Genomic DNA, 12,460 nt, shown 5'->3' with positions numbered 1-12,460 from the left:
CCTTTATAGAGTCTAAGCTTTTCTTTACGCTTACTGTACTTAAGATAAATCTATTTCAAGGTGTTTTAAACTACAAAATACTCTTGGCAGCAAATCTTTTGCAAGTTTCTCTTAGCCTTTTTCCAGCACTTCAGAGCTACAAGTAATTCTGTGTTAATTCACTTAGCCCTAGCTCCCTTTCACTGATTCCCAGCTTGACATGGGGATAGCTGCTAAAAATTTTTGAGGACACCGAGTACACAACTTATCTTCTCCTTCTTTTCCCTCTAAGACCTTCTAAGTTGGGATGCTTTGTTCCAGTTGGACTTGGAAATAGTAGAGATATTTATCTTTTGAGATGAAATTTCTGTTTGGTGGATTCTAGTCTTTTCATCTGTTTTAGCAAAATGTCTTAGGAATTGTTTTAAGGGATGTTTTTCTACTTTTGAACCTTACAGTCATAGCTGCATTGACCTCCCCACCCCCATCCCTGAGCCAAGTATAGTCACCAGGAATCCAGAGTGGACAAACTAGGGCTCATATGTTGAGTGACAATGAACTATCCAAATGAAATATCCAAAAAAATGCCACATGTATTGATTTGGAGTTTGAAAGAGAGAAAGATCAAGAATTTAGAAAGATCAGGAATTTACACCTTTATACATCATAGAATCAGAAAATTTTAAAGAAGCAAGGGACACTACAAAATCATTTAACTCATTCACATCGTACAACCGTGGAGTCTGAACCTCAGAGTGATTGATTTGCCCAAGAGTACATACTAGATTTTGGAGTCATCTGCAGGAAGCTTGTGGTTAAAGCTGTAAGAGAAGATTCTCTGAGGAAGAGAAGAAGCACAGTAGAACACTCAGTTAGGAATATGCAGGAAATAGAGTTGCCAGTGAAGGACATCAGCTGTAATGGATGACTAGTAGAAACATTGGGAGATTGGAATCGCAAAGACAGAGGGAGGAAAGAATTGTAATTAGTGGATAGTCAATGGAGTCATCTTACGTAGCAGTCAGGAATAAAGAAAAGATATGCATTTGATCATCAAGAGAGCTTGATAAATTTTAAGAGTACAACTTCTGCAGAATGGGAGGCAGAATGAATAAGAGTGTTGAGGAATTAAGGCAACAGAAAATTTTGATGAGTGATAGGATATAATAGTGAGGGCAGAAGCAACGGTAAGGTTTCTTGGAAAGACCACCCTTGTTCTTAAGTTTGAAGGGAAAGAACTAGCATGTGGGGCAGGGAAAGAAGTTGAGAATGCTAGGGAGGCAAAAGTAAGTATAAATGAGAAGCAGCAGGACCCACCAGTCATTCCCTCTTCCAATAGCTCACCCTTATCGAGCAATATATTATATACCAGGTATTGTTGGAGGAGTCTTTACATGTAATAATTCATTTAATTCTCAAAGTTCTGTGGAGTTGATACTACTATTATCTCCATAAAGGAGGGAACTGAGGCACTGGAAGGTTAAGTTACCTGAAGTCACATAATCATTTGGTGGTACAACCAAGATTCAAGCCCAGTCTGGCTCTTCGAAGTCTCTGCTCTCAATGAGCCAACTGTACTGTACTGTCTCTCTTCCAGTTGTTCAGAAAAGTATTTAGTATTTAATTTCATTACAGAAGTAAACTGGAACCTGAAACTGACTGGGTCTAAAAGTATTATATATTTCATATGTATTTGATTATTATAAAAGTCACTCTTGAATAATAATCATAATTTATATTTTCTTCCTTTTAGGTTGTGCAATATGTGTGACTCTTCCAATGAGTTTATTAAACTTCTTTAGGTACGTATTTTATTTTTAATTGGGCAAGAAATAAAATCTTTAGAAGTTGTTATTTAGGTGAATTTAAGATCTCTTTTCCTTTTGGAAACTGGACATTTTGAAAAGGTCATGAAACCTGTATTTTGAATCTAGATGATGTTATCCATGGTGGCTTGTGTAGTCACGTCAACCATAGCACAAAGCTACTTGTTCTTTTGTTATAGTTCCAGGCCCACCAGGCTTGTGATTTATCATTTTTTGTGACTGAATCTATCCACCAGGTCCTGTTGATTATCTCAATTGACTTAGCATGATCATAAAAACAAAACAAAAAACCAAAAAACAAACAAGAAAAGTCTTCTGAACTCATGTAGTTTAATTTAGGTCCAACCCCTACACCTATGCTGACTGTTCTCAAACAACCCTGAATAGAAATCTCTGCCTGGAGAGTAGGGTAGGATTTAGGGAGGTGAGTTGCCCAAGTGGAGTTTTATTTCTCTGACGTATGCACTGAATTTCAGCAACACTGAATTTCTTTTTGTGACCTCAATATGTTCTGCTCTTTCCCTCCTCAGTATTTTTGCTCTCACTGTTTACTCTACTTGACATACTTCCCATTTCATCCTTCAGCTCTCAGATCTGTCTTGCAGAATCCTATCCATGTCAAGCCAAGCTCTGTGAATCTTCCCTATTTATTGCAGCTGGCCATCATTCATAGAAACCGCAAAATTTAAATCTCTGAAGGCCTTAGAGATTATTTGAGTCATTTCTTCCTCATCTTCTAAAGATGAGGTCCTGATTGGGCAGCATCTTGGTCAAGGGCATACAATCAGTGGTGGAACCAGGACTAGAATTTGGGGCTCTGTTCAAAGGAGCAGACATATATTAGAGGGCCACCTATGTGCCTAGAGACACTAGTGTGCTGTCAGTGGTCTCATTTCACGGTTGTCCACGTGGGTTATTTCTAAGTTCTGTGTCACTTTGTGTCATAGTAGCACTGTGAGGTCTTCTTCTAGTATAGCTTTATGTTCATTTTATTTTCCCTATTAGAAGATAATCTCATTGGACAAAGACCAAGTTTTACTTTACATTCCAGAGATAAAAATGGGACTGAATCAGAAGACTTCAGTTCTACCTGGCTCTGCCACTTGGTAGCAAGTTATGTAAATTTAAAATCTCACATCCTCACTTAACCTATCTGTTAAAATGGGGTTAATAATGTTGTTTCTACCCGTGCCATAGGATTGTGGTGAGTATAAAACAAGAGAATAAGTGTGAAAGTACTTTGAAAACTATAAAATACAGGTACAATATAAGTTGTGTATGTAATAATTTTCTTTGTATTACTTGATTTTTTTTTCCAGAAGCTATAGAAATAACACCTTGAAACACAATTCAGTCTATGAAGCTCTGGTTCCCATCTTTTCTCCATGTTTGCTATTCATTTTGTCTACAGCATGGATCCTCCAGTCACCTTCAGATATTTTAGAGATACATCCTAGAGTATTCTACTTTATGGTTGGAACAGCCTTTGCCAACAGCACAGTAAGATTATTTTCTTTAAAAAATTGTAATATATATCAGGAATATATGACAATTTGATAATTTGCAAAACCATATATAGTATTAGGATAAGCAGATTTTAAGTTAAAGATATTGGAATCCAAAATTTGAAAAAAAGAATAACTTCAAAGATAGAACATGCTGAAAATTATTTTATTTTTCTCTTTAAAACCAATAGGATTTAGAGACTGCAGTAGTATTTTGGAACCGTGGCATATTTAAATTTTTTGTTTTGGTTGCCTGCTAAAGAATTCATGGAATAATTTTTGCCTGGGGAGTAGGGCAGGCAAATATTCAGACTGTAAATGTTATTAACAGTGTGGTTGAAATGGTTGCAGATCTAATGATTAGTTTAGGGAGCTCGAAAGGAATTTTTGAGAGAGAGAAAACACGTCACACACAGCTCCCACACACTTCTTTAATCAACTGATTTTTTAAATTAATATGGAATTTAAAACTGGATAATAAATACAGCATAGTTTTAAATATCTCTCTGCTATGGTGTAGCAAGAGAGCAGACAGGAAGGAGAGATCAGGGGTTGCTGAGGAAAGACCCTGATGGTCTTGATAGCCAGGAAGCCTGGCTCTAAGAGCTCAGGCCAGGTTCTTAATAAGTTTTTGTTTCATTGTTTAGCCACTGAGCTTATGCTTGCATGTATAAAACGTATCTATGAAAGAATGAAACTATAATTGAGTAAGATAAAGGGAGACAAAGAGGTTTTGAGGTGTTACTATGGTAATAGGACTGAATTGGAGGTAGCATCTCATCTCCATGAAGAAATTTAGTTGTGTGGCAGGTTGTCTTGAAAAATTTTTTTCAAATACCAAATCTTAAAATTGGGAGAAATTTTTTTTACTCAAACTGTTACTCTTTGGAAGAATGCCTTCTATAGCATCCTTACTAAATTATCTTCCAGACTCTTCTGACACGCATAGGGTCTGAGGGTCCATGGATTTGGAGGTGGGGGCAGAGGTCCATTTGGCCCCTGAGCAGTTGAGACTACTGAATTTAATAACATAATGTAAATGTGTTGGGTCACAGACTTGAATGTTGGAGTGACAAGTTTTGGAAGTAGTTTGCTAATTAAATTTTTATTCTCTCTCTCTCTCTCTCTCTCTCTTTTTTTTCCCACTAACTACAAGTGTCAGCTGATTGTTTGTCAAATGAGCAGTACTCGGTGTCCAACTTTGAATTGGTTGTTGGTTCCTCTCTTCTTGGTTGTCATGGTGATAAACTTAGGAGTTGCCTCTTATATTGAGAGCGTTCTTCTGTATACATTAACAATTGTTTTCACTATGGCCCACATCCATTATGGAGTACGAGTGGTGAGTAATCTCAAACAAAATTGGTTCCATTTGGTTCGTATAAAGAGTGGAAAGAAGGTGAGGAAAATTTTAAAAAGAAAGTTTGCTTATTATAGTAGCTAGAAGAATTTTGGTGTATTTTCTAAGTTTTGGATGATATCCAGGTGTGTACTTTTAGATACTATTTCTCTAATGAATGTGTTATAATAACTACAAGCAATTTTAAAGTTGGATAATTACTATAAGGAATTCTTGTTTTTAAGTGGATAGAAATGTAAACCATTTCCTTGGTGAATAGAATTGTAAATTCTTTTGTTATTTTAATTACATAGGACCAGATAATCTCATTTGTTGATTATTTATTTCTATGCATGCTTTAGCTTTAGGGGCATTTTTGTTGCTTGTTAAGCTAATTTAGAAAGAAACTGAAATTGGTTTTGTAGCACTGCCTCCCTCCCTTCCCCTGCTTAATTCTTTAAGCAATGTGGTAAGGGAGGTTAGAACTTCAGACTGAAGGAACGCTTTTGCATTATTTGAGGTTTTACTTCATTTATGCTATTCCTGAGCTCTCATCAGGAGAAGTAATAACTAAGGGGAACTATAGAAGAGAAAGAATTTAAGAAGTATTTTGCAAGCCTTAACATTCTCTTCTAAAATAAGAGACTATTTCAGGATAAATGAACTAAGATAGGTATGATAAAATGAAAATCAGAACCATGTAGTTTCTTCTTTATTACACTTGAACATGCTAGTTATTTTACATATTTTAGCAGTCTCATAATTATAATTTTTAAATACTGCAGCATATTCCATCAGGGAGATGGCTCGATGAGAACCCAGTTTACTTAATCATGACCAGTTATTTTAATCATTTAAGTTGTTTCCAGATTTTCACTATTATAAATAATGTGGGAGTGAACAATCTGGAATGATTTCTTTTTTTCTTTCATTTGCTTTGTTTTCTGATGATAACTTCATAATTTCTGGTTATGTAGAAGGGTTTGACATTTTTATGTCTCTTGAAATACTTCTATTTGGTATGCTTATTTTGAAAGGAACCCTGCTGTGAATCAGCTAGAGAAACAAAATATCTGTTTTATACTGTCATATTTTTAAAGTGGGGCACCTGTCATGCTTGATAACAACTTTATAATTTGTATAATTGCTAAACTTAAGCTTTTTCCCTTAGGGTTTCTCCCCAAAGTAGTCCACTTTCATTGGAACAAAATAGATGAAATTACTATGGAAGAAAATTATGATAAGCCTATGACTTATGATATGAAGACAGTTGTTTTCATTTGTGCAAAATTAACAGTATATGCTTTATATCAACACTTGCAGGCCTTATCTAGATAGTTCTTCAGTCATTTGCATGAAGTAGAACACAATTAATTGCCCGTGTCTTTCGTAATTGTTTTAATTTATTATAACCCTTCAGAAGCATACCTTCAGAAAGTCATACATACACCAAACCAAACCAAAACACATTTTCTTTATATTACCAAGGCACTACATTTTCATTGTTAAAAATAAATACAACCTAACTGAAAGAAATTCCAGTTATTTGTCCAGAAATTTGTCTGTTTGTATGCTTTCTTATCACTTCTACAACTTCTGTCCAGAGGGTAAAACCTGCTAAGCCACAAAACATTCACTGGAACTATTGAAATATCGATAATATGAATAAGAATAGAAATAAGAAGTATCAAACAAGTGGTATTTACCAACTGGCATGTAAACAAGCCTTTGCCTACCCATTAGAGATACCCTAACTAAATTGGCCTAAACCTCCCAAAATTTACAGAAAAATCCTGTTTCATCAGGGTTAGGAATGGTTACCTAGAAATGTTATAGAAAGTTGAATGTTGAGTCTAACTATATATGTAAATATTTGATCTACTGGATAGTCAAAGTCAACTAACTCTGTAATTCTTCAGTAGATTTGGATGTGAATCTGTATGGTCAGGAGGGCTCTGGAAAAACTAGAACAATGGAGTTAGGCAGAGCCCGGTTTAAGTCCTAACTCTCCCAGCGTAGTTCTAGCACTCTGATTTAGCCATCTAGCTCCATAGCTATCCTAACGCAGATAAACCTCTTCATTATTTATGATTTTTGCTGTGTCAGTCAACTGTTGTCTCCAGAGGGAGAATTCTGTGTGTTTTTAAAAAACGATTAGGTATGCATTTGTCACTGCCTCATGTTCTGGTTTTCTACAGGTAAAGCAACTGAGCAGCCATTTTCAGATTTACCCCTTCTCATTGAGGAAACCAAACTCAGATTGACTAGGAATAGAAGAAAAGAACATTGGTCTATAATCTACAGAAAGAAGCACTGTATATAAGATGCTTGTAAATATTTCATCCATCACCATTGAACTAAACTGATCTGCTTAACAGTCATGAGAACTCTGTGTGTGTGGTGCTTGTACAGGAGGAATGAGACATATGATCTGAACTTGTGGAATTTTGAACCTATTAACTCCCAGCTTATTTTATTTTTTTATAAAACCATGTGATATTTTGGTTAATCATAATGTGCATTAGATAAGCAAAATGTTCCTAGTAATTTTAGCTTCATAAGTCCATAACATTTTGGTTTATACATTCAGAAAACCACAATATGTTTTCATATTTGGTACTTAGTAGTAAGTCTTTAGTTGTGGAAGCTATCAGTAGTCCACACCTATTATAGGGAAAAGATGAGGGCAAGTCACCTTCAGCAAGAGATGCCAAGTGATGACAGAACAATATACAGGTTTGCCAAATACTGGTTTCTCTTTCCCATGGAAATGCCTTTGTCCTCATGTGCTAAGAGAGCTAATATATATATGTATATATATATTTGGATTCTCTAGTATTCTGGCTCTTTTTGTTATGGAACGGATATTGGTAAATGGCTTAATACTCTTATAAGAAAAATACTCTATTGAGACTTAGTAGAGAATGGATTGTAATTGTATCTCACGCATTGGCTTGGTGCATCATTTAAATGTGGCATTTCCCCGCCTCAGCCGCAAGGTGCTGAGATTTGGTGCCTGTGAACTATGATTAAATGAATGCACGTGATAGTGTCAGTCTTATGATAATTACTTGTGAGGAACATGGATAAACTTCCTTGTAAGAGAAATTTACTTTGAAGTTAGGAATCTCATGAACCTCACTACAAAATTAGTTTTCTGATTCAATTTGTCCGTTCTTTCTTCCTCCTTCTCTCTCCCTATATCTCTTTTTGTGGAGGAGAGAGTGCTGTGTTATTTCATTCAGGATAAAGATGTAGAGAGAAATTCTCTCTTCCCCAACTTGCCCACCTCCCCTATTGAAGAAAATTTTTGATATATATGCCTTACTGAGTATGTACTCCCTTTAATATGACTTGAGGTTTACTGACAAACAAAATCTCTTTGATTTTAATATGATTGTTTTATAGATCACACCTTTTCATGGATGTGAATATTTTCTTCTGTTTCTTTTTTGACTTTGTTTCCATTTACTTTGGTGGTGGTGAAATTTACATCCTGATTTTTTTTTTTTTAATTTTCTACTGAATGAAGTTTGTGCTTGAATGAAGAGTGTATCCTAAACCCTCTTTTTTTTTTTGGATGGATTGCACTTGGATAAAATAGGCACCACTATGTTGACATATAATTACATTCATAACCATTATTTATGTATGAATGTGACTATCTTTAAATTTAATTATAATGTATTCCTTTGTTAAATTTGTCTGCTGCTTTGTAAAAATAACTGTAATTGATATTTCAATTTTTAAATTTGTAAATTCTAATCATTGTCATCTAGGTTATTAGAAATGAGTCAGGGAGCTAACTCATGATTCTGTACTCAATTTTTAAAATGCAAAGATTGAGCTATATTTGTTGACCTCTGAGACAAAAATGAACACTGAAAATAGATGAGAAATTGATGCAGGAAAATATGGGTAGTGATTCCATGTTTGTTAATAAGTCGCCATCATGGAGGTCAGAGAATGATGGCAACTAAAAACGAATTAAGTGAAGGTAATGCTATTTTTTGTATACCTTGTTCTGTGTCATCTGGATAGTGTTAATTTGGGCTGGAACAAAGCTTCGTTTTAAGGTTTCTAAACTAACCATTTTACTGTTTTGTTGACCTTGTACACAAGAATGAGACTTTCTTCACCTTGTACAGGATAGTAAAAAAATACCTGTTATTTCTGGCATAGGATCATGTCCTGTAGTTTTGGGGCTATTTTACCTTAAAGTGTGTTTCTGCTCTTTCTTTTGTATCAAGTTCATTTGAAAATTGTTTTGTGCCTATACTTTTATGACTTATTTTTCTGTGGTGGTAAAGAATTATGCCATGGTCAGTTTTACTGACATCGTTAGATGATGAGAGAAAGATGCCGTCAACAAGGTTAAAGTGAACTGAATTTAAATGTTTCAGAATACTGTGAACTTGTGCATCTTTAGGGTACTGCTGACTCTTTTTCTTGGTTTGGTCTGCCATCTTGAAGTGTTTCTTGAAAGCCCCCATTTGGTATGTAGCGATAGGGCGCCTGAAGCAAGATTTAATTACAAATGGCTCTGTGCATTTATGTCATGCCAGTTATCATAACATTTCCAAAGTGTAAAAGATGTTTCAGGTTTATGCATGATATTTTGGGGTGAGTTCACACCCCAGCCTTTCTCCCAGCTTACACTGAGCTGCCTTTTGGGGAGCAGTGACATGGTTAGTCATCCATGCATGTTTTCTGTACATTTCAGAATAGAGTGCCTTAGCCAGGCCAGAGGTTTGCTTTGTGTTTCTGCTGACCAAAGTTACCTAGACCTGTAAGAAGTTTTTCAGGTTATGGTATGAAAAATGTCCCTTTTTGCTTGTCAGAAAATAATTCCCCTTTATTTGAGCAGGGATGGCATAGAGTATGCTAATGCTACCTTTGGTGATCCTTTAATAACGTTCCTGACCTTAGTGCAATGCACAGTTTAAAACTGTCACAATTTAAATCGTCATTCCTGCACTCATACGTAATAAATATAGTTTATGGGTTTTAGTCTTAAGGGTTATAGAGTGAAAAACTTCCAAAACTAAATAGTCTTTCTTGGCATTTTAATAAGATCATGGTTAAAATACTTCTAATTCTAATTTTAAAAGAAAGTTAAATGCTGATTATGGTCTAGAATGTTACAGTATTACTACCAACATGTCATTTGTTTTAATACAGAGCTATTGGCAGGAGGAGTGCATGTCTAGAGTTGTCCTGAATCTAAGTAGATACGAAAGAGTATTGATCATGACCTGGAGCCTGGGCGTTGGGGGAATGTGCAAAGGGAAAAGCAGATATAATATTTACTTTAAGGGAAAGAAGGGATCTTCTCAAGGCCTAATGCCCTTCGTGCCCGATGATCTCACTGTAATACACAGTTTAAAATTGTCACAATTTAAATTGTCGTTCATCCACTAATTTCAAACTCAAGTGTGAAATTTGAAAGTGTCCTAAGTGTTTAGTTTTCAAAGAATTAGTTTATTTTTTTAGGCAGTCATAAAGCACTTGGAATATACCTTGCTTTCCAAAGGAGACTTTGATTTTATAACCTATGGAAGATGAAAAGATAATCTGAAGGTGTTTGAATCACAGGCTACTTTCCCCCTTATATTTTAGCTGGGAGTCTATTTGTAACTGTCGTTCTTCTGTCTTCATCTGGGTTTCCTTTTAACTAGCCACCACCTAGGACAGAGATGCCCACTTACTCTGTTGCCCTTAGATCTTGCCACATTCAAATCTCCTTGATTGTCTTGGATGTCTTATCTAGTCAAGGACTGGGAACGTGCCAGAGGGAACAAAGTAAACCCGATGGGCTAGAATTTTGACCTTGGGTCCCCAAATAAGCCAAAAACAGATACAGAAATTTTTGGTCATGTTGATTCCTGCATTCAGAGTGGCCTTTGTCTTGACTTCAGCTCTGGACTTACTCACTCTGGGAAATTTGTGAAGTCAAACTAGAATTTTCTTTGTCCTGTGAGGTGTCTTTGTACGGCAGCATGCCCTTTCTTGAACACCCTGTGGGTGAATAACCTTATTAAGTTAACTGTCAATACTAGAAACTACCAGGAAGAATTTTAACTAATATGCTGCATTCGAAGCACTTTGACATGTACATTTAAAAGTGACAGTTTTAACAGTAAAATGGTGTTAAATTAATCACTGTGAAACTAGAAAGTGTGATGCTCTGTACATTTTAGGAAGTTAAGTAAATTCTGATTTTTCTTTATTAATTATGAAACCCATGTGATTTGTATGTTTTCCTTTTTCATCTCTGACAGTGGTGCAGATGACTGACGTATCGGCAGGCAGCTACTCTAGGGTATGTGGTAAATCATGGTTGTCTTAACTTTTCCAGAGAACGTGGCGATATGTTTACTTCTTCCTTGCACGGAGCTATGGCAATTGCATTTATTGACTAATTCATTTCCAGTGTTTCTACAGTGCAAAATAAATGTAACCTTACTTTTTAATCCGCATGCTAGTAATATGCATTGCTCTTTAGTAAACAAATATGCAAATGATAGTAATCTGGCTGATTTTTTTCTGTTGTTAATCAGGGACCTGCTCTTTGCACAGACAGAGCTTAAATGAGCTAATATTTCGGGCAGCAAAAGCAGCCTTGTCATTTCTAGCCCTCTCGCAGACGGCCTGAGCAAGAAGGTCGTGTCGCATTCGGTCTGAAAGGCCAGCTTCCCAGAATTGGAAAGTAGCACGGGGACTGATTTTAGAATATTTTAACAAGGGCCTGTCTCTCTAGGAAAGCCCATTTGGACACAACAGAAGGAGTGTGTGGTCTTCCACAGACCACGTTGTCTTACTCTTCACAGCATCATTCTGAGAGACAGGCTAACTCGGAGTGGTGCTGTTTTTAAAACTTGTGAATTAGATGGTGGCCCCAGAGCACCTAATGCTGCACTGCAGGTGGGGACAGGATCAAGGACGCAGGGAGTGACTAGAGGCTGTGGGCGCCGTAGGGTTCTTTGGTAAAGTCTTCACAGGAGCAGTTTCTGTGAGCAACAATTAAAATTAGAATTGATTTCGGTCTTTTATTAAAACATACGTAATTCACCATGAATTCTAGATTCTGATAAAAGTGCTAGTAAAAGTGACTAGCACTTTTCCTATCTAAAAAGTAAGTTCTTGACCAGGAACGTGTTTAGTTAGTACTCGATGTGACTAACCAGGTTATAGCACGGGCCTCTTAATTTTACAGGATCTCTGAATGCTGCATTATAAATCTGTTTGAATAACTAGTATCTTTTAATATCAGACTTTGAGTTTAATACCTACAAGTTAAGACTGTCCACAATATTAACATTTTCATAGGTTATTTTGTTGAGATTACTTAACGAGCAGCTTATTCAGGAGACAAAGACCCGGCTACATGTATTGATTTACTCATTCTGAAATGTGCCAAGAAGGCAGAATTTAGTATTAAATTCCAAATTTCATTTTTTCAACAGCGTTTCCTCTGGGTAAAGGAGAAGGCAATGAATAATTGTCTAGTTGTAAACTCCCTGTTGCCACCTTCTCCCCTACCCGTCCCTCCTAATATAATAGATTAAATTTGTAGCCAATTGTAGAAAAAGAATTGGATACTTTTCTGAGTAAGGTTTCATGCCCTGTACTTAAGAATAGGTGGCAGGAATCATGGCCCAGTCAATTGAGTTGTTTAGCTTGGTCATGTGCCATTTACTTTCTGTAGTATTCTGAAACAAAAGGGTGATACCATCCCCGCTCAGGTACCCAGAAACAATACCACTTAAGCAATTGAAATATGTTTGCTACAAGTAGACTATATTAGGGAAGAT

At 36.0% G+C, this 12,460-nt stretch overlaps 1 protein-coding gene across 1 annotated transcript in view; it reads left to right on the top strand.

Moving 5' to 3' along the window:
* SELENOI (selenoprotein I) overlaps positions 1 to 11,172 on the top strand; it is a 39,976-nt gene extending 28,804 nt beyond the window's left edge. Inside the window, exons 7-10 of the mRNA XM_011356527.2 lie at positions 1,733 to 1,781; positions 3,125 to 3,305; positions 4,467 to 4,649; positions 6,845 to 11,172. Of these exons, the coding sequence (XP_011354829.2) occupies positions 1,733 to 1,781; positions 3,125 to 3,305; positions 4,467 to 4,649; positions 6,845 to 6,943 (512 nt within the window). The 3' untranslated portion in view covers positions 6,944 to 11,172. The remainder of the gene's footprint in view (positions 1 to 1,732; positions 1,782 to 3,124; positions 3,306 to 4,466; positions 4,650 to 6,844) is intronic.
* The last annotated feature ends 1,288 nt before the right edge of the window (positions 11,173 to 12,460 follow it).

The sequence above is a fragment of the Pteropus vampyrus genome, unplaced genomic scaffold (assembly GCF_000151845.1).
Source record: "Pteropus vampyrus isolate Shadow unplaced genomic scaffold, Pvam_2.0 Scaffold28, whole genome shotgun sequence".
Taxonomy (NCBI): domain Eukaryota; kingdom Metazoa; phylum Chordata; class Mammalia; order Chiroptera; family Pteropodidae; genus Pteropus; species Pteropus vampyrus.
Note: the sequence above shows the minus strand (reverse complement) of the source record. Positions and strands in the feature narration are given on the sequence as shown.